The following is a 26,545-nucleotide window of genomic DNA, read 5'->3' on the forward strand; positions in this document are numbered from 1 at the left end:
TTAGAACTCGTTGAAGAACGTTTGGCAGCCCATGATTCCCAGTACAGGGACATTAACCGAGACCTGCAAAAACTCACTGTTCTTCAATCAGATATGGAGGATTTATCTAATCGTATGCGCCGAAGCAATGTGCGCCTCATAGGCCTCCCTGAATCTAAAGAGGGGAAAGATATGCTTCAATTTCTACATTCTTTCATTCCTGACATCCTTAACCTCCATTTCTCTCCCCCTCTGGAAATTGAAAGAGCGCACAGGGTCCCATCAGGTCCTCCATCACCCTCTAAACCTCCACGTCCCATTGTTTTCAAGCTTCTACGGTACCCACAAGCCCTTCAAATATTACAAGCTGCAAAATCTGCTCAGAATCTTTCAGTGGATGGTAAAAGGATCCTATTTGTCCCTGACGTCTCCAAAGCCACCGCTCAAAGAAGAAAGGCCTTCCTATCTATGCGACCTCAGCTCAGGAGCATTGGAGCACAATATGGGCTCTATTACCCCGCCAGGATGCGTATAACCTACCATAACACTACTAAAAATTTTGATTCTCCGACGGATCTCCAAAAATACCTTGATGACTCAGTGGGAGCTATGTCTTGATTCATAGGCTCTACCTTTCTCTGTATGCGCAGGCTCTGAAAGGGCTGAATCTGATTCTTTTCATGGTTTTCTAGGGGCGAGCGATGGAGCGGTTCACTGAGCTCCTCTTAACAGCATGCGACCCCATTTCTTGTGCTTTGTTTGTTTTATCATACTAGTTCATTGCAAACATGAGTCCGTCACTTCCCCCTTACACTCTCTCCCTCACTTGGCTCATTGGTGTGATTACCTTTCTTCTTTTCTGCATATATTGAACTTGACCGCTCTCAGCTTATTATGGTCTACACTCAGGTCCTTCTCTATACATGGCTAACCTGAATATTATATCTCTGAATGTTAAAGGGATAAATAACCCAATTAAAAGGAAGAAAATTCTGCACTACCTTAAGCATCTCAATGCTGATATTTGTATGCTCCAAGAAACTCATCTCTCCTCCGAAGAGGCACAGAAGATGTCTGGTGGCTGGGTCCAACATTGCTTTTCTGCACCGGCTCAAGGAAAGAAAAATGGTGTTATTACCCTCTTGAAAAGATCTCTAAATTTCCAGCTTTCGTCTCATAAATTTGATCCTGCTGGCAGATGGTCCTATGTTGAGGGCTCTATAGCAGGTCAACCTCTGAATCTCTTCAACATCTACGCCCCCAACACTGATGACTCCGCTTTCTTCCAATCATTTCATACGATCAGCACAACTTCACTGTCATCCCACACCATATTTGCAGGGGATTTCAATTTCCCCATCGACCCCTTCATTGACAGATCCTCCACCTGCCGCCCAGCTAAACTGGGAGTCCGCTCTGCGCTTCGCCGATTAATGGATTCATTTGGATGGATTGACTTCTGGAGAATTTTACATCCTACTACTAGGGACTATACCTTTTACTCTGCTCCTCATAAATCTCACTCAAGGATTGATTATATATTGGGCTCTAAAGACCTGATGAGTCTAGTTTCTTCTGCAAAAATACATGACATCACTATATCGGATCATGCAGCTGTATCCTGTACTATTCAATGGTCTGCTTATCCTTCTTCTCGTCACTGGCGCCTCAACAATTTTCTTTTACAAGACGAGACTTTCCTCTCACACATCAGGACTGAATCGCAAGCTTTCTTCGACACAAATACTTCTTCAGTTTCGGACTTTTCCCTTGTTTGGGAATCCTATAAAGCCTGGCTCAGAGGAGAAATCATCAGCTACTCAGCCTTTCAACTCAAACAACGCAAATCTACTTTGAACCAATTGGAATCGGACATTCATACATACGAGACACAGCTTTACCATCGCCATGATCCTTCCCTATACAAAACACTGCAATCACTGAAGTTCCAGTACAACGAAATCTTCAGCTTCTTCAGCTCAATGGCCTCAGCATCCATATTTAGAAGATCCGCTACTTACTATTCTTCTTCTAATAAATCGGGCCGTCTCCTTGCTAATTATCTCAAAGGTCGGCGCACCAAACAAAGGATCTCTCACATCAAATCCCCTAATGGTCTCCTGCGCACCTCTACCCAAGATATCCTTGAGGAATTCCGCATTTTCTACAATCAACTCTACTCCTCTGAGTCTTCCTCTGATGATAACTCCATATCGGACTTTCTTTGCTCTCTCAAATTACCCACCCTCTCAGCTCTTCAACAACAACCCTTACAACAGCCAATATCTACAGAAGAAATTCTTCATGCCATCTCCTCCATGCCCTCTGCTAAGACTCCCGGTCCTGATGGCTTGACTTCTGAATTCTTCAAATCGTTCTCCTCCTTCCTGTCACCATATCTACTATCATACTATCATGGTCTGATGTCCACCTCAGCTAACCTTCATCGATTTCTTGAAGCCAACATTATTGTTCTGCCCAAACCAGACAGAGACCCCCAGCTCGTTAAGAACTATCGTCCTATTTCCCTACTCAACCTGGACTATAAAATCTTCACCAAAATATTAGTGTTTCGACTAGAGAAAGTTATGCCTGCTTTGATTCACAGGGACCAAGTTGGTTTTATGAAGGGTCGATATGGGGCAGATAATACCAGATTGTTATGTCATGTGCTCCATTCCACCTCGTCAAACCCTGACCCAACCATTCTCGTTTCTCTTGATGCCGAGAAGGCGTTCGACAGGGTGGAATGGAAATACTTATTTGCTGTTCTGTCTGCATTTGGATTACCTCCTATGTTTATCCACATGATCTCCCTTCTCTACAATAACCCTACTGCTAGACTAATTGTTAATGATACTGCCTCCTCCCCCTTTACACTACACAGAGGCACAAGACAAGGATGCCCCATATCCCCTTTATTGTTTAATCTAGCCTTGGAGCCCCTTCTTGTAGCTATTAGGCAATCCTTAGATATCAAGGGAGTATCTATATCCAACAACGAATTCAAAATCTCCGCTTATGCTGACGACGTCCTATTATATCTCTCTGACCCAGAACCCTCCTTAACTTCCCTAATTCGCTTGATCTCCTCCTTCTCTCTGATCTCGGGATACAAAATCAACTGGGACAAAACGGAAATTATGCCTCTTAATGATTCGTGTATCCCTTTCAATATCTCCTCTCAGCCCTTCAAGTGGGTCCCCTCTGGAATTAAATACTTAGGTTTACCATTTGATAGAGATCTTCGATCATCTATGCAATTAATCTCCTCTAAACTATTTACACAACTAACCACCACTCTCTCTAAATGGTCTCCCCTACACCTCTCATGGTGGGGTCGATTGGACACTTTAAAAATGATGGTAGTCCCTAAAATTACTTATATTTTCAACATGTTCCCATTATTGTTCCCACCGTCTACATACAAACATTTGGAATCAAAAATGTCTCACTTCCTGTGGAATAACAAACCCCACAGAATCTCACTTCAAAAATTAAAAGCTTCTTCTCAACAGGGTGGTGTTAACTTCCCAGATCTTCACTGCTACCATAAGGCCTTTCTCTTGAGGCAGGGTGCTGAGTGGCTTTCCTCCCCTCTATCTTCGGACATACCCAACTGGTTAAGACTTGAATCCTCTCTCATGAGCCCCTTCCCTCTTTTACGCTTGATGGGCACTAGGAACATACCCAACCTTCTTAACCATCCCATCATATCCACGACCCACAAAGTTCTTGCTGACCTTGACGCACGACTTGATATCCCCTGGAATCAATCCTCACTTTGTCCTATTTGGCATAATAAGCTGCTTTTAATAGATAAGAAGCATATATCATGGCCCTCCTGGTTTCATCTAGGTATCTGGGACATCGGTTCCTTATGTCAACCAAATGGATCCTTACTCACGTTCCAAGAGCTGATGAGTTCCTTCTCTGTCAATGCTTCCCACTTTTACAGATGGCTTCAACTTCGATCCTCACTCAAAAAATCAGGTCTATATCCGATCTTACACACTACTGCTCCCTCCCTATTCACTCTCTCACACCAATTTCTATCCCTAGGTCACTCTGCCTCACACTTTTACAAATTACTTAAATCGTTCCTACCTGTCCCCCTAACTCAATTACAATCCTCATGGGAGAATGACCTGGGTACCCCCATATCCGAAGAAGCTTGGTCTCACATCTATTTTTCCACTTCTCACACATCTCGTTCAGCCTCGAATCTTCAACATATGTTCTTCCTACTTCATAGAGCGCCCTGGACTCCACTCAAATCCCATAAGATTAACCCCGCTTATTCTGACCAGTGCTGGACTTGCCACTCAGAGGTGGGCTCTCTCAAGCATCTTCTCTTCTCTTGTCCAACTATTTCCTCATTTTGGTCCTCCCTCTGGGATACTGTATGTTCCATCTTCCACATAAATATCCCTCTGACATATCAAATGTTACTTTTGAAATCCTTTTCTGTTTCCACCCTAATCTCTGACTCAGATGCTTTTCTATTTGACTTGTTGCTATCCCTAGCCTTGAAAGTTCTTCTTACATGCTGGAAGGACCTGTCTCAAGCCTCTTGCTCTCAATGGTGGAACCTAGTATGTCTTACGTACCGAACTGAAGCCTATTTGGCCAAAACTTCTAACAAATCTCTGAATTTTCAGCAGAAATGGTCCTTATTAAGGTCCTATTTACATACCACTTCTCACCAATAGGACAGCTACTTGCTTCCACCATTCACACCATCCACATATACTTTCCTGTTTCTCACTTCTTACTCCTCCTCCCTCCCTCCTCCCCTTGTCATTACATTCTTTTCCACTGTTCTCATGCTTGCACACACATGGATGGACATCCAATTTTGTTATACACAATTTGTTTGGATGATTGATATTATTAATTGTTTAATTGCGCTCACTATGCTGAACCACTTAGAAAGCTAATTGTTTAACGTTGAGCATATCTAATGCTATTCACTTCATGTGTTTGTTCCTTCCTTGTTCTGTATTTTATAAAAAACTAATAAACAAACCTTGACTAAAAAAAAATGTATATCGTATTGTGTTCATTTATTATTTGTCTTATACAAAGCGAAATACAAATCAGACATAAAAATGTCATTACAGACGTAAATCCGTACAAAAACATACAACGATAAACAGCAATTAAACATCAACGTTCACAACAGGTATTCTCATAGCCACAAATGTAGTATAGCCTTTCAGCACTATAGAAATGATAAATAGCAGTAGTAGTTACCGGTATGTTCGGTTACCTTCCCTATAGCTCTTTAATTGGTCGGAATGGGGATTTATCCCAGATGATCACGACCTTTTTTTTCAAATCATTTTTATTAAGGAATTTCAAGAGAACTAAACAAGATGGCAGAATGCATAAAGAAGAATACAGATACAAGAGGGGATGTCTAACGTATGCGAAGGATCCAAAACTGGAATCCAAAAAAACAACAGGAAACGTAGTATGTCCCTCCCTCCCCCCCTAGACAAAGATAAAACACCAGAACTAGAATAACCAGAAGAAAAGGCCAAAAGATAGGAGCTGCCCTTATTTACATAGTATGCAGCATCCAGAAAACATAAACAACGGAAAGTAATCTTATCCTCCCGAATTCCTCGATTTTGTTTTACCGCATGTAGCTCGCATCCTTTTTCATTCTCTGGGATCCAATTAGAGCAGGGGTCGGCAATCTGCGGCTCTTCTTGCATGGGGCGGTGGCTCCCTAGGCCCCGGCCCTTAAATCTCCCTCCCAACCCCATGATCCCACCCCACCCGGGCCTACCAAGGTGGTCCAGCGGGGGTCTTTGTAGCAGGAGCACGGTCCTCTCACTCCCGCTTCGTGGCGGCTGCCTTCTACACTAGCTGCCACGACCACTCGCAGCCGCGAGCGGCATTTCCTGTAGTACCGCAAACTGCATCAAGAGGTTGAAGCAGCCATTTTAGAAGGCAGCCGCAAGGAGGCAGGAGCGAGGGGGCTGTGTTCCTGCCCCAAATATTCTTGCTGGACCACCAGGTAACTCGGGAGGGTGGGGGTGGGGGAAGGATTCGTGGGGTTAGGAAGGAGATTAAAGGTTTGGGGCTTGGAAAGGGAAGAGAACCTTGGCTATGTGTTTGGGGAGGTGCAGAGACCTGCGAGGGGTTGCAGAGGAGAGAAGCTACATCTTGTGGCTCTTTGCAAATCTTGGGTCAAATAGTTTGGATAAATTGGCTCTTTGATAAAAAATGGTTGCTAACCACTGTCTTTAGAACCATAAACACAGTGCTTTCCAGTAGAGCAGCATTGTAATATTTACAAAGTTTCCAATGGATGAGATGTGACACTTATTGTGGCTTTCTACATAGAAATTTGCTGCTATCAGCACTTCACAGTCAGTTACATGATTTTTGCAGCTCATTTTTACACAAAATCTACAAATGTCTGCAGGTTTATCCCAAGTACATTCATTGTGGGTATCCTGAAAACCTGACTGGCTAGTTGTATCCTGAGGATTGGGTCAAAAACCCCTGCCTTAGAGCAGTGGTTCCCAACCCTATCCTGGAGGAACACCAGGCCAATTGGGTTTTCAGGCTAGCCCTAATTTGCAATAATGTATGCAAAAGTTTGTCTTTTTTGATCCTTCCCAACTGACAACTTTGTCAGTAACACATCTAGAATCAGGAAAACCTTGACTGCTCTTAGAATGATTAGATACTCGTAACTCAGCTAATCAGTTCCTTTATTTCATTGCTTTGTTTCTTATAACTTGCTTTAGTAGACCTAGTAGTATACTTTTGAAATGGAACGCTCAATGGCCGTACCACAGGGACGGTATAAGACATTTATGGATGTTTGGGAACCATTGACTAAGTTCTGTAAGGAATGATAACTGATTTTATTTTATTGATCCTTAAGCATACATATCCAGGGTGGGTGGGAGGGGGGAAGATTTTGCATTGGAATTTCATTCGGGGAATATATGGATGGTTTCCTGTAGGTATGTACTTTTTATGATTATTTTTTGGGGGAGGGAATAGTTGTGCATTAATTTCTATAAGTTTAATGTGAATTTCGTGTAATATGATAAGAACATAAGAATTGCCGCTGCTGGGTCAGACCAGTGCTCACACAGCGGCCCCCAGGTCAAAGACCAGTGCTCTAAATGAGTCCAGCCTCACCTGTGTACGTTCCAGTTTAGCAGGAACTTGTCCAACTTTGTCTTGATCCCCTGGAGGGTGTTTTCCCCTATAACAGACTCCGGAAGAGCGTTCCAGCTCTCCACCACTCTCTGGGTGAAGAAGAACTTCCTTATGTTTGTACGGAATCTATCCCCTTTCAACTTTAGAGTGCCCTCTCGTTCCCCCTACCTTGGAGAGTGTGTTTGAATTGTTTGTTTGCACAATGGTAGTTTGGAAATTTAATAAAGATTAAAAAAAAAAAAAAAGTATACCTTGGATCCTAATTGAGGACTTGAGCTGAATTTAAGTGTATTATTTTTCTTTTCTTCTTGTATGATAATTTAACTTTTTATTAATATTAACTTTTCTTTTGTTGCATTTGGTAAATCTTTATATTGTCTTACACATATGGCTTAAAAAGGCTTCCTGTAAAAATGGATGCTTGATATATAATTTGAAAAAGTATAAATAAATAAAAACAACTCTGACATTTATAAGCAGATGTGGAAACCAGCAATGAAAGACTATAAACACCCCTACTTTGCTTCAATAATAAACCATAACGCCTTTAATATCAAGAAACTGTTTCAAATAATGCGAACTACTGCTCCTCCAAGACCAGGCGTCGTGATCATTATCAACCAAGCGCCGGACAATTGCGCATGGACAAAAACGCTAAGACACATGTACGCAGGACATCAGCGCACCGGATTAAAAGGTAACTTTAAAGCGCTCTGAGGGGGGGGGTGTGGGAGGGGGAACCCCCCACTTTACTTAGAAATTTTGCCGCTGCCGTTGGGGGGGGAACCCCCTACATACAGAGGAAACTGTAAATTTTCACTAAAACACTGGGAAAAATTACACTTTTCTCTCTAATGGAGGGGGGGGTTCCTCCCTCCAATGGCAGTGCCAACACTCCTAAGTAAAATTGGGGGTTCCCCCCCACGCCCAGTTATAGACAATTATTAATTGCTACCTTAGCTGCTAACGAACATTAAGTTGTGCACATAATTGGCATTATTCTATAACCTGCATGTGAATATCAAAGAAGCTCATAATCAAACTTTAAAACACATCTAAAAACCCACCTGAATTGGTACTTGGATGACTTAAAAGACAGGTTGTCCCAAGTGCTAACTTGGGCAGGTTTTTAAGTATATCTTATACCTAGACTTCCTATGAGCATCGGAGTTGTTACCATGGTGGCTGGCTAGCGCGGTTTTGTAATGGTGAGGGGGTTAATTTGCAAAGGGGAGCTTGTTCCATTGCACAGGTTGAAAATGTCACAGCTCATCCAAATGCCGATAACCAAACCGAATTTCTGGACGTATCAAGGGGCTATTTAAGCCTCTGAATGCCGCTGAGCGCCCAGAGCTGAAAGGGGCATATCTGGAGGAGTGGTTAGGGCAGTATTTGGGTGGGATGTGGGCCGAACCTACACTTAGTCGTCCTGCAGGGATAATTGAATGTTTTGCAAGACTTCTTGGACGAAACTTATACGTTGTGAGTTAGGCATAAGTGCCAAAAAGGTATCCAAAGAGACCAGATAACCATTGCAGAGACAAAGTAAAGACCCACACACACTCCCCCAGTGATCACTGACCCCCCCCCTCACACCCCCACAAAGATCAGAATAAAAATGTATATACATGTCTCCGGAACATCAGCACCTGGTATACGAAAGCCTAGTAGAGCTGTACACAGGTGTCTTAAATAGCCTGGGGGGCTGGGTTAATGAACCATAGAGAGAAAGACCCAGGCCCATAAGCCACTCCAACGACTACATATAGGTGCCACCTGCAGCTATAAGGGCAATTGCAGTTGTAGACAGGTGGGTATAGTGGGTTTTGGGGGTGTTTTGTGTGTGTGTGTGTGGGGGGGGTCTTATCAAAACCTATAAGGGAGTTCTGGTAAGGTGTTTACCTGGCATACTTTTTGTGATGTTCACAGCAGTGCCCTGGAAGGTGACCCACTGCTCTGTTGCTGTGTCTGGTTGGCCAGTCCATCACAATGCTGGCCCCTCCCACATCCAAAAGGTCTTGTTCTGGATGTTTGGGACTTAGATGGAATTTTGGTCAAAAATGTGGTATAACGATAGACGTACATTCAACCACCTGGATGTCCAGATAGATAATTTTCAAAATATATATATATATATTGGGAAAATGTCCATTCTCAAAAGGCATATTCCTATACACATTATATACATATATTTTGGATGTATAGGAATGTGCCTTTCGAGAATGGACATTTTCCCAATGCCGACTTTGGGCATTTAGCACCATACATCTGAATCGGACTTAAACGTATGTTTTGATTATGCCCCTCCACGTATGTTATATGAACTTTTGGTACCATATGTTCCATCCAGGCAGTGGCATCGTAAGGGGGGGGTGGTCCCAGCACCCATTCTCCTCTCCACCCCCACCGCTCCTTTTTCACCCTCCAACTACAATACGTGTGCGCTTCCCTTTCCCTGTATCAACCTGCTGCTCGCACCAGCACTGGCTCTTCTTCTGACTTCACTTCCTGGACCCGCCCCTAGGAAGTGACATCAGAGGAAGAGCCGACGCTGGCTCGAGCAGCAGATTGGGGTTGCGCTCGTGCCGAGAACATTAAAGAGGTATGGGGATAGGGAAGGGGCACGTGTGTGCAGTAGGAGGGGGCTTGGAAGAAGCAGATGGGGTTGGGGGGGCTGAGAAGAGGCTGGGGGAGGGGCGCCTCTCACCCTCACTTTGTCACTGCATCCAGGGAATTCCATTGCAGTACTATGTCCTTGCTAGAGACATCTGCTGTTAAAGTGCCAAACTGGAATATACGAAAGAAGGGGCCTTTTTTTTTTTAATTAACTTGGCACCGGACTTATGGAATTCTTTACCACAGGACCCTAGAAAAGAATTCTCTCAGACTCCTTTTAGGAAACGTTGAAAGTCATATTTTTTTCCAGTAAGCTTTTGATGCGTCCTTATCGGAGGAATGAGACAACAGAGGTAGAGGATCCTGTAGAACAGGCCTACAAAACTCCGGTCCTCAAGGGCCGAATCCAGTCGGGATTTCAGGATCTCCCCAGTGAATGTGCACGAGATCTATTTGCCTGCACTGCTTCCATTGTATGCATATTGATCTCATGCACATTCATTGGGGAAATCCTGAAAACCTGGCCTGGCGAGGGCCGAAGTTGTGCAGGTCTGCTGTAGAATATAGAGATTGGGTATGAAATAGGAGCCCGAGTAAGGTTTAAATTTGCCTGCCTCTACTACAAAGTACTATACGGCCTTACCCCCAAGTACATAACGGACCTTTTCTCATTTTCTAATAACAAACTCAAGAGAAACACACACTCAAAACTCATTTCCCCTCCAGTCAGAGGCTGCAAAATTAAAAAACACCATGAACACCTTCTCTCTCACCAAGCAGCCCTATGGGGCAAAGACCTAGACCAACTACTCTCGCCCACTACTTACGGAAAATTTAGAAATCGCCTAAAAACATACCTGTTCCAGAAATACCTAAACAATTGACCCGATCTCCCCCCTCTCCCCCTCCATAATCCACCTAAATTTACTGCACTGTTATAAATATAATATGTTATCTTCATCTTGTCGTAATTCTATGTTGCCATTTATTCCAAACAGGTCCTGTTGGAAATTACCTACCAAAATGTATATCTTATATTTTGCTCAGCAAATTGCATTTCTGTACTATTGCCTCTTAAGGTCTCTGCTCTCTGTATTTCCTCTGTATATCTGTATATTGTATTTCACTGTATATCCAGCTCTCCTTACTGTAAACCGCCTAGAAGTCGCAAGATTGTGGCGGTATAGAAGAATAAAGTTATTATTATTATTATTATTATCTTTTTCTCTGTAATCTTGAGTGTTTTGTGGGGGGCAGTTTTGAGCGGCATGCTTTTCTCTCTTTTTATGGTTTTTGTATTAATTGTACACTGCTGTTTTTACCTTCAGTAGTGATGTGGTATATTAAGTTCAAAGAAATCTGTAAATCTGCTACAAATTTTGAGCACAGGGTTATAGAATTACTAGGTTTGTGTCATTCTAAAAACAAAACCAAACCAAGATAGTGGAGAATAGAACCTGATGCATAATTTAGCCAGGGAAGTAGTGAGTACTGGCAGAGAACTGTGTGTGTTGGCACTGCTGATCTATACACCCACCGAGTGCTGTGCCAGGTCTTGATCTCGGAGCCATCAATAGATTTCTTGTTCAAAGCATCAATGCACTCAGCTCTTTCAGATCTGCTTCTGGAGGGGACCCGGGGTGATTAGTTGTAGGGGGTATCTGAAGCGCTTCATTCACGCCAGGCATGATGAAGCAAGTCAACCACATGACTAAAAGGCCCCCAAGCAGTCGGCTGCCATCTTGAGTTACAGCCCTACAGCCGAGGCATGTTCCAGCAAAACGACTTCGTTCTGAATTCAGAGATAAAAGAGCGCGCTCTGGGAAAGCTTTGAAAACTTTCTTGTTTACCAAACATTTTGGAAACTAAGCCAATCTAGTTTATAGTCTTTCTTGATGTATTATGCTTACATTATTGTAAACCGAGTCGAGCTCCCTTCGGTTGAAGACCCGGTCTATAAAATTAAGTTTTCGTTTAGTTTAACAAAGTACATAAAAGACGCAGAGAGAGTATAGAATTCAGAATTGGGGGAAAGTTTAGAGCAGGGAACCTGGAAGAGCTTCTGAATCACAGGTACAGTTTGGGGTGGTATGATGAGGGGGAAGTGACATGTAAAATGACTTCGTGGTTATGTACCATCATTCCTCAGGCTCATTCATACATGTCCTTCAGGAAGCTGCTGAAAGCTGATTTCTTTGATAGATTTGTAAATTGATGTCTTGAATCTTGACTGGTAAATTGTATATTGATTTTAAATTGTTTATTTTAGTTTGATTTTAATGAATTTTTACGTCAATTGTATTTTACTTATTGATTGTATAATTTTTCTCTATATTGAACCGCCTAGAACTATGTGGTGTGGCAGTATACAAAAAAAGGTAATAAATAGAAACAAAAAAAAGGAAAATAAGGCGATACCTTTTTTATTGGACCAACAAAACAGTTTTGACAAGTTTTTGAAGGCAGAGCTTCCTTCTCAGGTCAAGCATGAGGTTCTGCCTTTGAATACCTGTCAAAACAATTATTAATTTAGTCCAATATAAAAGGTATCACCTTATTTATTTTCCTTTTTTTTTTCCCCCAAATGTTGTGAGAGCTAAAGCTAAATTCCCCCCCCCCTTCACATCAAATATGGCTTCATCACACTTTACATGCCATGCCTTCCCCTTCCAAAGTACACAGGGAAACTACTCAGATATCTGAGTTATCGTCTCGCAGCTTTAAAAGATGCAGCCTACAGAAATCATGGACCAAAGCAAGATTGTGGTCTTATCATAGAAACATGATGGCAGATAAAGGCCAAATGGCCCATTCAGTCTGCCCATCCGCTATCTCCTCCTCTTCCTATTGGCTAAGGCTCTTTACACATGCATTAAGAGGTCATAGAGCTTTATGGTTATAGAAACATGACGGCAGATAAAGGCCAAATGGCCCATCTGTCTGCCCATCCGCAATAACCATTATCTCTTCCTCACTCTGAGATCCCATGTGCCTATCCCAGGCTTTCTTGAATTGAGACACAGTCTGTCTCCACCACCTCTACCGGGAGACTGTTTCATGAATCTACCACCCTTTCTGTAAAAAAGTATTTCCTTAGATTACTCCTGAGCCTATCACCTCTTAACTTCATCCTAAGCCCTCTCATTCCAGAGCTTCCTTTCAAACGAAAGAGGCTCGACTCATGCGCATTTACGCCACTTAGGTATTTATACGTGTCTATCATATCTCCCTTCTCCGGCCTTTCTTCCAAAGCAGTGCTTCTCAAACGTTCAAGCCGGGGCACACTAAAGGTAGTGGCCATGGCTTGAGGCACCCAGAAATGCGTGGATGTCGCCGTAATGACATCACGCATATGTGTGACATCATCACGTCGATGTCCGCACTTGTGCAGAGGCCCTCCAGATGGGCCCTGAGACGCCAGTAGGGGGTGCTAGCAGGGAAGAGAGCCGGAGAGGAGAGGCACTGGCACCAGCCGATTGCCCACAGCAGTGTTTCTCAACTACTTCAAGCTAAGTACCCCAACCACAGACCTCCCTAGGCCCACCCAAGCTCTGCCCCAGATCCCATCCCCTTTACTAATTGCAATGCAATTTTTTCCATTCATTTTTCATATACACAGCAGATATAAATTCTCAAAACTGACACATGTCAATCACTATATTGAAAATAAAATCATTTTACCTACCGGTGATCCTCTGCAGGCTGCTGTAATTAGCTTTAAAGGTGAGACCGGGAGGAAGTCAGAGGATGCTGGAGAGAAGGCCTTTGGCGAATCAGGCAGCGCTGGGGCTGTACCGCGTAGGGAAGTCAGCTGGCAGGCGCCTCTCTTCCTCCTCAGCGTGCCGCGGCACACTTGGAATCTCAGAAGGCACACAGTTGGAGATACACTGCTCTAAAGTAATAAAGTAACCTTGCTTACCTAACCAGATTTCTACAACTGGTAAGGGCTTGAAGACCAATAATACCTGAGAAGTGCAGGAGGGCCCTAGTGGTTAAAGCAGCAGCCTCAGCACCCTGAGGATAGCAACTTGTGACTCTGGGTAAGTTACTTAACACTTCATTGTCCCAGGTACAAATTAAGTACTTGACTAAAATAAGTAAACCGCTTTGATTGTAACCACACAGAAAAAGCGCTATATGAAGTCCCATCCCCTTTACCCTGGAGTGGTCTACTTTTGTTTATTATTCATCTGATATCCCGCTAGTGAAACAAGTCATAAAATGAACGCCAAAAATGTAAAAGTAAAAAAAAAAATAAGTACTTGTCTAAAATAAGTGAACCGCCTTGATTGTAACCACACAGAAAAAGCTGTATATCATCCCCATTACTGGAGGTGACTGAACAACTCTATTTTATAAAAGGCACACATGGGTGCCTACATTGCCTTTCTAAACTGGGCATCTCACATAAACGCTCCGATATCAAATTAGCTCTAGGGTGGCCGTCTTCCCTTAATATGGTGCAATGACCTCACCATCTCTCTGGCTTCCAAGGTTCGACTACCCCTTCTGGGTCTTCCCAACACGTCTCCTGAATGCGCTCTGCTACAGTTTCAAAGGTTTATTATACTTCCTGTCTCTACACATCACATCTGGCTCTCTGACCACTTTCAAACTTACAAGAATGACAAATGGAGGCACTCAGACAGAAAATGAGCCTTGGATGCAATGTTTCCCAGTTAATGACTGCCAGCTGTAGACCCCCAGCTGCCCATATATTACAACCAGCGATGTATTTTGTTCTTAAAAGCTTTATAGTATCCAAATCAGAACATAAAGGTGGCCTTTACATCAACTCAAACCACAGTGCTAGAAACCCAGTGGCCGCTTGCCTTGCTCAAACTGCCAATGGTTCCTGAAAGATACCACTACGAGGGGCTGCTGAAAAGTTCTCAGCCCAACCAAGAAGGGAATGACCTGGAGCAATGAAACTTACAAGTTATTCCACTTATTTACTCCTAACTTCAACCCACTTATCATGTCTGAAGTTTCTGTAACCCTTCAAAAACACTCTGATGTCTGGTCACTGAAATACCGCTCTGCTGCTCGAAAATTGGTCGCCCTTTCAAACGTTTGGAAACATAAGAACATAAAAACATAAGAAGTTGCCCCCGTTGAGTCAGACCAGAGGTCCATCTTGCTCTGCGGTCCGCTCCCGTGGCGGCCCATCAGGCCTAGTGCCTGAACAGTGATCCCTGATTAATTTTATAACTTATCTCTAATCCCATCCCTATAATCTACCTCTACTCTTATCTGTACCCCTCAATCCCTTTGTCTTCCAAGTACCTATCCAAAGCTTCTTTGAACCCCTGAAACAGAAAATAGTCAGATGCAGCGAGATCTGGTGAGCAGGGTGGATGGTCTATGCTAGGGGAGTCCAACTTTTTGGCTTCCCTGGGCCGCACTGGCTGAAAAATAATGTTTCTGGGGCCACACAAACACGTAAACGAAGCAGCAAGACAGAGGAGGGCGCAGGCAAGACGGTAAACACCCGGGGGCAGCAGAGGAAAACACTGCATCGCCCTCGACCGGGACCGCACAAAATTCTTCATGGGGCCGCATAGGGCCCTCGGGCCGCAGGTTGGACACCCCTGGTCTATGCACTGAAACACTAGCTGCGTCAAAACATCCATCGTTTTACCAGCCTTGTGAGCAGGTGCATTGTCTTGCAAAAAGAGTACTCCTTTCTGAGGCTTCCCTCTCCTTTTTTTCTTTCAATGCCTCCTTTAATCAATAACCAATTGGCACCTTGGAAGATAGTCAGTTATTCCAACACCATGCTGATCCGAAAACACTGTGGCCATGACCTTTCCTTTGGATCTTGAACTTCCATGGTCTTGGAGACCCCGAGTGCCACCATTGTATGGACTGTTTTGTCTCAGGATCACAGTGGTGTAACCATGTTTCGCCAACAGTAACTAGTCATTCTAAAATGTTGGCACCAGCTTGCTGAAAATGCTGCAAAATCAACTTGGAAGTATCCACTCAACGTCGTTTCTCATCAACATTCAAACATTTGGGCACCCACTTGCCTGACAGCTTCTGCATACTCAGCTGCTCATGGATTACAAACCCAACATGTTTCCTGGATATATGCAGTGTCTCAGAAATTGTTTTAGTCGATATTTATTGATCTGTCAAAATCAGGTCATGGAATTGGTAAACAATTTCAAGCGTTGACACCGTTAGAGACCTCCCAGACCTTGCTGCATCTTTGGTCTCGAAATCTCAATTCTGAAAGTTTGCACACCATTGTGGAGTATGATAGACATTTGTCAAGTCACTTAATGTTTGCTTCATACATTCATGGATTTCCTTTGGAGTTTTCTTCTGCAGGAATGGGAACTTCATGACAGCTCGGAGTTCCAAACTGGAAAAATCCACACTTTTTGTTGACATGGTTCAATCGATGATCTGACACCATGTCAAAACATAGCATTATGATTCTGCAAATTGGCACTTTGCAAAATAAAACACATTCTTTTCAGCTACAGTGGCAAAATAATGCTCAGAATTTAGAAAGTAGGTTGTGCCGAGAACTTTTCTGCATCCCCTCGTAGAGCATTAAGCCAGCTGAAAACATCAGCACTAGAGAATGACACAACCACTGACCCGCAAGCTTTGCTTTGAAGAATGCTGGTGTAGAAGGACTGAGGTTGAAACAGACACTGAAGAACGACAGTCTCTGGTATCCAGAGCAGATATTGTGATGTCATAATGCCTCATTCCACCAGTGCCTAAGAGCCAATCACATCAGTGATGTCACAATGGCTTCATTATCCTTGGCTCCCATAAGAATCAGAGTATGAATGGCCACAACCACTGACCCGCAAGCTTTGCTTTGAAGAATGCTGGTGTAGAAGGACCGAGGTTGAAATAGACACTAGGAAATGACATGGGTTTATTTCCCGCTGTTATCCGCGGGGACGGGGACGGTGATGAATTTTGTCACCGTGTCATTCTCTAGCACTTATAGATATAGTCTAAACTTTCTTGAAGTTCCATTTCCTTTCCGGGTATTTCAATAGTTAAAGCACCTAATACAAATGTTTGGTTCTGAAATAAGAAAGCACCGATCACGTGGGTCACTTTAATGGCTAGATAGCTTTAGCAGAATTCCTTGGTTTGCTCCACAATGGACTTGTAAAAACATGGAAGACATAATTCACAACTTCAGCGTCGGGGAAGCACAAGTAAAATAAATCTTATAGTCTGTAGTCCATGATAGAGCTGGCTTCTGATAAGTGTTCTGGGAGCGTTCTTAAAGATTCAAACATACGTTTTTTCCTCCGCTCCCCTCCCCCATAGATTAACATTCCAATCCGAGTCTTAGCTTTAGCACATTTGACAATAACTCCACTGCTCTTATTGCAAAGGCTCTGCTAGGGTGATTTGTACGCTTCTGTGGAATGTTTTCCCTTCCAGATGTTGCAGCAAGGAACGTTGCTTGGACAAAAGAGATGCTGTTCCAAGATCCACCATGCAAATCAACCTATAGACTTTTTTGGGGAAGGGAGGGAGGGGTCAATAATTCTACAACAGAATCAGGCACATCCACTTAGGCCAGGGGTGTCCAACCTTTTGACTTCACAGGGCTGCGTTGGCCCCAAAAAAATGTTTCTGGGGCCACTCAAACGTGCAAACGCTGCAGCAAGACACAGGAGGGAGCTGGCAAGACGGTAAACACCCAGGGGCAGCAGAGGAAAATACTGCACTGCCCTCGACCGGGCCACACAAAATACTTCACGGGGCCACAGGTTGGACATCCCTGACTTAGGCCATGTAAAATGCACCTAAATCTGGTACCTTGGTGCAAAACTTACAGTATTTTGTCATCTGCACCGAGCAGGGGAGTAGCTTGATGGTTAGAGCAGTATGCAGGGGCCTGGAAGGGCTCAAGTCCAAATCCCCCCCCCCCCCCCCGGCAGCTCCTTGTGATTCTGGGCAAGTCACTTAACCCTCCATTGTCTGAGACGCAAAATAAGTACCTGTATGTATTTCTAAATCACTTTGATTGTAACCACAAAAAGGTGGTGTATTAAATCCCATTCACCTTCCCTAAAGAAGACAATGGTAAAGGTGGGGAGGGCCCTTACAGTTAGTTAATTCATTTTATAGCCCGAATGAGTTACTAAGATACGTACACAGTAGTTTTCAGGACCAATAACATACAAGCTATGGGGAAACTAAGACCAGGCTTCAAAAAATCAAAAGAATTACCAATAAAAAGATAACTCAAATACAAAATAATTGGTAAGATTTTTCCTGCTAAACCAACACTGGAATAAAAGTTGCACCCCAAGCTCAAACATTAAATGAACTCAGTAATTAAATAAAGGGGTTTCAGTACGGGCTCCATTTTCCCCACGAGTGACCAAAAGCCCCGGGCAGGTATTTATAAGTGACTAGCACTAAGACCAAAGTCTAAATAAATCCTGCCCCGTACATCATAATACCCTTGTATTTTTAAACTTAACCTTGGCAAATAAGTATAAAGTGCAAACGTGGAAGCAAAAAAAAAATATAGAGATGTTTCAAACCCCGCCCCCCCAAAAAAAAATAAAAAACCCAAAAAAAACAATTACAAAAAACTAAATGAAAATAACATCCCCAAATCCAAAACCAAGTACATTCAAAAATTCCAAAATTCAATTGAAAAACAACAAATCAAATCAAAAGTTCATAACAAAGTCCATATCCAAATACCGTATTGTGTTTCCAGTTTAAATAAAAAAATAAATAACTTATCCAGCTGGATTAACTAAATTTTCAGTTCATATATTCCAATTCATGTCAGTGCTAAATCTCCATTCAAAGTAAAGAGTAGATAAAAAAAGAACGAACATGAAAGAACATTTACAAAGTCAATTAAACTACTTAGCTAAAGCGGCTGGAGTCTCCATTTCATGTGCACAAGTTCGCATAGACACTATCTCTGCTCAGCCTTTTTTTGAAACATCTCTATATTTTTCTTTGTTTCCACACTAGCTAGTAAGGATTGGTTTAATAATGTCTGTATTGAGAACCAACTCGGAAAATGCTAACTCTGTATTGAACACCTTTACAAAAGCATAAGTATTGATTAAGGTTTAATAATGTACTGAAACCATCCCAGGAAACGCAAACTCTGCATTGTAACACCTTTACAGAAGCTCATGTATTGTATCACCATTACAAAGCTCATGCAAACCACTCTAAATTGACTCCACCAGTCATTAGCAGCAGTATAGAAGCTTTCAATAAACACGTGTCAGTAGAAAGGAGGATGAGACGGCCATAGAAATCACTACTAGGTGTGGATGGAAGATGGGGACACTGGATACCCTCAGAAACTGGGGAACAGAATTCTCAGCTGCGCTCACTGTCAATAATCAACTCGAGGGAAACTCTCAAAGGCCAGAAAGCAGATTAGGAATACTGGAGTTCTCTGTACTAACTCACAGATCTATTCTACAGACAAAAGGTAATATTTACTAAACAGCATTACCATGTTAACGTGTGCTAATACTGTTAACACATGCTATTATTAACTAAGGGCCCTTTCACCAAGGTATGCTAATGATCAGCGTATGCTAAATTCTATGCAGACACTGGGCACCATCTTGATGGGGATGCCAGCACTTCTCCACTCCACCCCCCCCCCCATGCTCTCCTTTCCCGGCCCACCCCCCGGCTCTCACTCTTGCCCTCCCTTCCCTGCCCCCCCTTTAAAATCTTTGCTAGCAGCATTAGCAACTACTCTAGCCTGCTGCTTAGACTGGCCTGGCTCTCTACTTCTGGGTCGCAGGGCCAGGAAGTGACATCAGAGGGAAAGCCAGTGCAAGCAGCAGACCGGAGAAGCTGCTCGTGCTGGAAGATTTAAAGAGGTATGGGTTGGGAAGGCATGAAAGGATCGGAGGTTGGGGGACGGGGTGGAGAGGAGAGTGCAGGGGGGTTCCACCGCTCCAGGTGCCTCCTTCTCACTACACCACCGACTCTAGTGCTTTATTCCTTCCCTTTAAAGAAGTGGTTCTCAACCCTGTCCTGGGGACCCCCCAGCCAGTCGGGTTTTCAAGATACTCCTTTAATGAATATGCATGAGAGAGATTTGCATACCTGTCACTTCCATTATATGCAAATCTCTCTCATGCATATTCATTGGGGGGTCCCCAGGACAGGGTTGAGAACCACTGCTTTAAAGGATGGTTAGATTGTGCAGCATAGAAATTTGTTAATAAATAAACCACCTCTGGCACTATCCGAGAGAGCTACAGCTCCGTTTTCAGATGGAGCCTGACCCTCCCTCCGAAATAAACCGGTTTGTTTAGTGGAATTATAGTACGAGACTGAGAAAAAAACCCCCAACAAACTTAAGCCAACATCAACGATGGAAAGCGAAATTGAATTTCTCCGTGCCCTTCATCCAAGCAAGAGTTCTGGTGCATTTTGCTGTTCACAAATCTCCGTTCAGCTACGTCTAGGAGGCTGAATAAAGTGCACAGATTCAGAAACATCATAGAAGTCAGCTTTTTCACAGGTTTTACCAGCTAGTACTTTGCAGTTTTGTTGCTAAAAAAATATAGGAAGTATTTATCGGCGCTGCAACCTACCACAGCTTCAAAGATGTAGCCCTAATCCAGGAGGGCATCAGGGACTCTTCAACTGGAATTATTCTATTACAAACCACCAAGAATCAGAGAGTAACAGTATTCAAGACTAAACTATAAACTTTCTTATTCCAAGACGCATACCAGAGCGTCTAAATATTTCCTAAATAAACATGAACCGCTTTTAAAAAGCGATCCCCATTCCTTGTGTTTTATCCTTCCCCCCTTCCCTTTAATTAATTTGTTTTTAATGATGTCATTATTAACTTCCCCCTCCCCCCTTTACCCTCAAGCTCATGTTCGCATTTGTAATTTGTCTCACACAAATTTATTTTAACCTTTCATTTTTAGCATTGTAAACCGGCCAGGTGCACGTAGATGGTCGGTATATTAAAATTAATTAAACTTGAAACTTCAGCCTACAAAACTGGTGCTTCTGCTTGATAGATTATTGATAAACAAAAACATACATACAAGCATATATTTTTTTTAAAATAAATCTTCAAAACGACTCCCAAAACTTTCACAGCTTCTCTTTGGAACATGGAGAACCCTTTTTTTCGCCTCCAGTCGGACAAACAGGTTTCTACTGAGATTTATAAGCATCTGTTGAAATGAAGATGAATTTTGTGTCTACTCTGGGGCTTTTTTTATTTATTTTTTTTAACACATTTCAATGCAGATCCCTCAAAGTGTAAGACGCCTCTCAGGAAATCAGATTCTGTATGAAATGGAACAAAAAAATCCTCATCTCTCTATTGACACATACAGCCATTAGCTATAATAATCATCATTTTTCACTCTGTCCTTTTGCTAGGAAATTGATCCCAGAAGGGGCTGAGGCAAAACCCTAAAAAGCTAGCTATTTTATAAAGACATACAAAGCCACAGAAGAGGTATTTGGGGCCAGGCAGCTGCCTACAGCTCAAGAGGGGCTGCTGAAAAGTTCTCAGCGTTATTTTGCCACAGCAGCTGAAAAGTGCGTTAGATTTGGTGAAGTGGCAATTTGCCGAACCAAAATTCAGTGGGGTTTTGTTTTCCAGCATTGGTTCAGATCATTGATTGAACCATATCTTCTTGGTTGGGCTGAGAACTTTTCAGCACCCCCTCCTATCTATCTATCTATATATATATATATTTTTTTATTCTTATTATTTTAGCAAACAGGTGTTTAACAGACACTCCCCAAAAGTTCAACTCCAGGATCGCGCAAAGTCCTTCCATCGCGCTAGGTACCAATGGAGATCTACTGACCTGCAGCTCGCACCAGGCCACCTCCACCGTGGTCTCGGTGTCCAAGCCCTTGTAGACGGTTTTGAAGGAGCCCCGGCCGATCTCGATGTTGAATTTCAGGTAGCGGCCGTCGGGCGAGGTGGCCACGGCCTTGGTCTCGATCTCCTCCGACTCCTCTTGCTCCCGGAGGCTCTCCGGCGGCGGCGGCGGTCGGGAGCGGGAGGCGGCCGCCGCCGTCCGCCGGGCGCCCTCCTCCTCCGAAGAGCTGACCTCGGCAACGCGGGCGAGCGGCTGGGCGGGAGCGCTGGCCGGCTCGGGCTCCTTCTCTTCCAGGAAGGTGCCGGGGTCGGGGGTCCAGCAGGGGCTGGAGCCGGGCGGGTCGTAGCCCAGGAGCTCCAGCTGCGCCGAGCTCCGGCGATTGTACTTGTAGGCGTTGATGCGCGGCTCCTTGCCCGAGAAGTGGCGCCTCCGCAGGGCGGCCAGGCTGGGGGCCATCTCCCCCGGCTCCTCGGCCAGGACGGGGCCGAAGAGAAAGCCGCAGCCGGCCAGATCCACCTCGGTCTGGGACATGGCCGGGGCAGCACCGACCGCGAACATCGTCAACAGGCTGCTGCCATCGCGATTGTCGGGATTCAGTGCGACAGCAGATGAATCGTGCCTCGCTCAATCCGCAAAGAACGCGCGATGCGCCCGGCACAAAGCGCGTTGCTGGGGCAGCCTCGCATTTCCCCCGCAGCCAGGCTGCGCGTGCGATGTGTGTACACTCTCCCACCCGAGCCCGCCCCCTCCGATGCAAAGCAGCCGCGCGACTCCGCCCACAAAACTGGCAGGGGGCGTTGACTCTCCAACGCGGCAAGTTCGTGCGTTCGAGCTGACCGAAAACCAGCGGAAGAAAAACGTTCCCGCCAACCAACCTCTCAATACGCAAATTGGAGCGCAGAAGTCTCGCCCATTGGGCGGGCCAGTACCCGAAACCACGCCTCCAGACGGGCTGACGGGGCCCCCGAGCGCGATCTTTCAATCCCAAGCTCCGCCCCCCCCCTTTGCTATTGGCCCAAGGGTTTAAAGCCCCGCGCGACAATGACTGAAACGTGGTTGCTGTGGATTAGCATTGAAACGGATGAAGGGTTATTTTCGACTCGCTCAGCTTTGAATCAATAAAGCATCTTACTGGCAAAAATATCATTTATTTATTCGATTTTTTTTTTTTTAGCCCGTCCTCCCTAAGGAGCTCATTGATGCCAAGACTTAGTATTTGAACTAGTCCCGGAATTCCGACAGCCCTCTCCTGACTGATTGATTGATTTTTTTAATTATACTCCACTTGTCCCTAGCTAACATAAAATAAAAACCAGATAATAAAACATTTGGCAACAGTACATCAAAAAATAAAACCTAACTGATAAACTATCATTCAAAAGAACTGGTGAAAGCCTGCACATACTAATGTGGGCTTTTTTAAGCATTTTTCTAAATTGTTGTACTGATAAGCAAAATCAGACACCCTGGTAAAAACCTTCCATAACCTCAGGCCAGCTGCAGAGGAAGCATAAGCTGCTGTTTCTGCCCAGTGAAAAGTAGTAAGTTTTCTCTCAGTCACCAAGATGCAGAGAACCTGCAGAGGTGTACAACTGTATCACATCTTTTAAACACCATGGACCCCCCTTGCTATAAAATCTGATAGATCAAAACCAAAACCTGATATGTAATGCAATATTTCACAGGTAACCAATGCAGTTCCTGCAACAAAGGTGACACACGATCATATTTCCTAATTTAGCTGCACAATTTGGACCGTAATCCTCCACTGCCCCAGGTACATTAGATAGATTGACAGATAGGGAAAATGCTTGAAGTACCAGGATGTAGATAGGAATACAATATGTATATGATATTTTGAATTAAATTACTTGTGGGAAGAGTGGGTGGGGAGGGAATAAATTTATGTATATAAAATCATAATTGAATGAATTTCAAGTGATATGTAAAAGTTTAATATGATGTAATATTGTGTACTTGTTGTAAGATGGAAAAATAAGAACATAAGCATCGCCTCTGCTGAGTCAGACCACAGGTCCATCATGCCCAGCAGTCTGCTCCCGCGGTGGCCCCCCTGGTCAATGACCTGTAAGTCATCTATTACTCAAAACCATTTTGTACTGTATAGTACCCCTCTATTTGTACCCTTCAATCCCCTTTTCCTTCAGGAACTTGTCCAGTCCCATTTTGAAACCCAAAATCGTACTTTGCATTCCAGGTGTCCACCACCCTCCGAGTGAAGAAGAACTTCCTGGCATTTGTTCTGAATCTTTCTCCCTTCAATTTTTCCAAGTGCCCTCTAGTTTTTGTTGCCCCGGCCAGTCTGAAGAATCTGTCCCTCTCTACTTTCTCTATACCCTTCATGATCTTGTAAGTTTCTATCATATCCCCTCTAAGTATCCGCTTTTCTAGGGAGAAGAGCCCCAGCTTCTCCAATCTCTCAGCATACAAAAGGTTCTCCATGCCCTTTATCATTTTTGTTGCTCTTCTCTGGACCCTCTCAAGATCCTTCTTAAGGTACGTAGACCAGTATTGAACGCAGTACTCCAGATGCGGTCGCACCATCGCCCTTTACAGCGGGAGGATAACTTCCTTGCTTCTGGTAGCAATACCTTTTTTGATAATGCCCAACATTCTGTTCGCATTTTTCGAGGCCGCAGCACTCGCTGGTTTCATTGTTCTATCCACCATTGTCACTGCTTTCATTGTTCTATCCACCATAACCCCCAGGTTCCTTTCTAGGTTGCCTTCCCCCAATAATATCCCCCCCCATTGTGTAATTGTACATCGGGTTTCCTTTTCCCATGTGCATGACTTTACATTTCTCCACATTGAAGCTCATCTGCCATTTATTTGCCCACTCACTCAGTCTGTTCAGGTCCCTTTGAAGATTCTACATTCCTCGACAGTTCTAACCTTACAGGAGAGTTTTGTGTCGTCTGAAAATTTTATAATTTCGCACTTCGTCTCTGCTTCCAGGTCATTGATAAATATATTGAACAGCAGCGGTCCCAGCACTGACCCCTGCGGGACGCCACTCGTGACCCCTTTCCAGTCAGAATAGTGACCTTTCACTCCTACTCTCTGTTTCCTGTTCGTCGGCCAGTGTCTGATCCATCTGTGTATGTCCCCTTCCACTCCGTGGTCCAACAGTTTCCTTAGTAGGCGCTCATGAGGCACCTTGTCGAAGGCTTTATGGAAATTGAGGTACACTAACTATGTCTATGGGGTCGCCTTTGTCCAGTTGTTCACTTATCCCCTCAAAGAAGTGCAGTAGGTTCGTTTGGCATGATCTACCATTACAGAAACCATACTGGCTAGTTCTCATCAGCTTATTTTTTTCTATATGCTCATTGATACTGTCCTTGATTAATGATTCGGCCATCTTCCCCGGAACTGAGATTAAGCTGACCAGTCTATAATTCCCTGGGTCGCCTCTGGATCCTTTCTTGAAAATGGGTGTAACATTCGCTATCCTCCAGTCTTCCGGGATTACCCCTGTTCTCAGGGATAGGTTGCAAATCTGCTGTAGTAACTCCGCTATTTCATCTCTAAGCTCTTTTAGTATTCTCGGGTGGATTCCGTCTGAGCCCGGAGATTTGTCAGTTTTTAGTCTATCTATCTGTTTGAGTACGTCTTCGAGGCTTACCTCCATGCACAATAATTTCTCCTCTTGGTCCTCTTTGAAGAATCTTTCCGGCTCCGGCACGTTGGATGTGTCCTCTTTTGTGAATAAAGAATTTGAAAAAAAAAAGAAGTACCAGGATGTAAACTGCTTTGAGTGTGATTGCACAACTACAAAAAGGCAGTATACAAGTCCCATTCCCCGTTCCCATATTCTTTAGGAAATGTGTTTAATAATCTGCTTGTATTTGCTTTGTTAATTCAGTGTGAGATAAACACGATTATTGTTTTAATTTGTTCTATATACAGGGCTCCTTTTACAAAGCCATAGCAGCAATTAAAGCTTTATCAAGCTCCTTTTACTAAGCTGTGCTAGCGGTTTTAGCCATTGAGCTGGCATTAGTTCTAGCCACGTAGCGCGGGGTTAGCGTGCGGTAATATTCTGCATGCGCTAAAAACACTACCGCAGCTTAGTAAAAGGAGCCCCCAGTATCAACATTATTTCAACTGAATTAATCAAAGGCTCAGAAGGTGCTATCATAGCCTTCATTTATCAGAAGGTGCTATCTTGGCCTTCATTTGACTATGTCAACAAATTTGGAAGGAAAAAATATGGCCAACCGACTGGAGAAGATCACTGTTTATACCTATACCATAAAAAGGTGATGCCAAGAACTGAAACAACTATAGAATGATTACATTAATTCCACATGCCAGCAAAATATTGCTGAAAATAATACAACTAAGGCTCCAATAATACATTGAGCAAGAACTACCTGAAGTTCAGGCTGGTTTCAGAAAAGGTCGAGGAACAAGAGACATTATTGCCAATGTTAGATGGATATTGGAGAAGAGCAAAGAATACCGAAAGCTCCTATACTTTTGCTTCATCAACTACAACAAAGCTTTTGATGGTGTGGATCGTGATAAACTATGGAGAACTCTAGTGCAAATGGGAATACCCAAGCACATAACTCAGTTGATAAAGAGCCTCTACGAAAATCAAGAAGCTACAGTGAGAACTGATTGGTTTCCAAAAAAACATGGCATCTTGTCACTTTACCTGTTCAAACTGGACAATCAGCAAATTACATAATGCAAGAAGAAGGATGTTACATAATAAATTGGAGAAACATGGGGAAAGAATGCCTGAGAGAGGTCATCTGATTAGGCAAGGACACGTAAAAGAAAACAAAAGCCTCTAAACGACTGGTATGATGCAGAATTACTGGCCTTTAAACAGAAATTAAGAAAACCGGAAAGGATTTGGTTAAAAA

The 26,545-nt window shown here is 43.6% G+C and overlaps 1 protein-coding gene across 1 annotated transcript in view; it reads right to left on the minus strand.

Annotated features, from left to right (window-relative positions):
- The window catches only part of WNK4 (WNK lysine deficient protein kinase 4), a 233,957-nt gene extending 211,432 nt beyond the window's left edge, over positions 1 to 22,525 (minus strand). Inside the window, exon 1 of the mRNA XM_033917613.1 lies at positions 21,627 to 22,525. Within this exon, the coding sequence (XP_033773504.1) occupies positions 21,627 to 22,202 (576 nt within the window). The 5' untranslated portion in view covers positions 22,203 to 22,525. The remainder of the gene's footprint in view (positions 1 to 21,626) is intronic.
- Between the last annotated feature and the right edge of the window lie 4,020 nt (positions 22,526 to 26,545).

Source organism: Geotrypetes seraphini, chromosome 13 (assembly GCF_902459505.1).
Source record: "Geotrypetes seraphini chromosome 13, aGeoSer1.1, whole genome shotgun sequence".
Taxonomy (NCBI): Eukaryota; Metazoa; Chordata; class Amphibia; order Gymnophiona; family Dermophiidae; genus Geotrypetes; species Geotrypetes seraphini.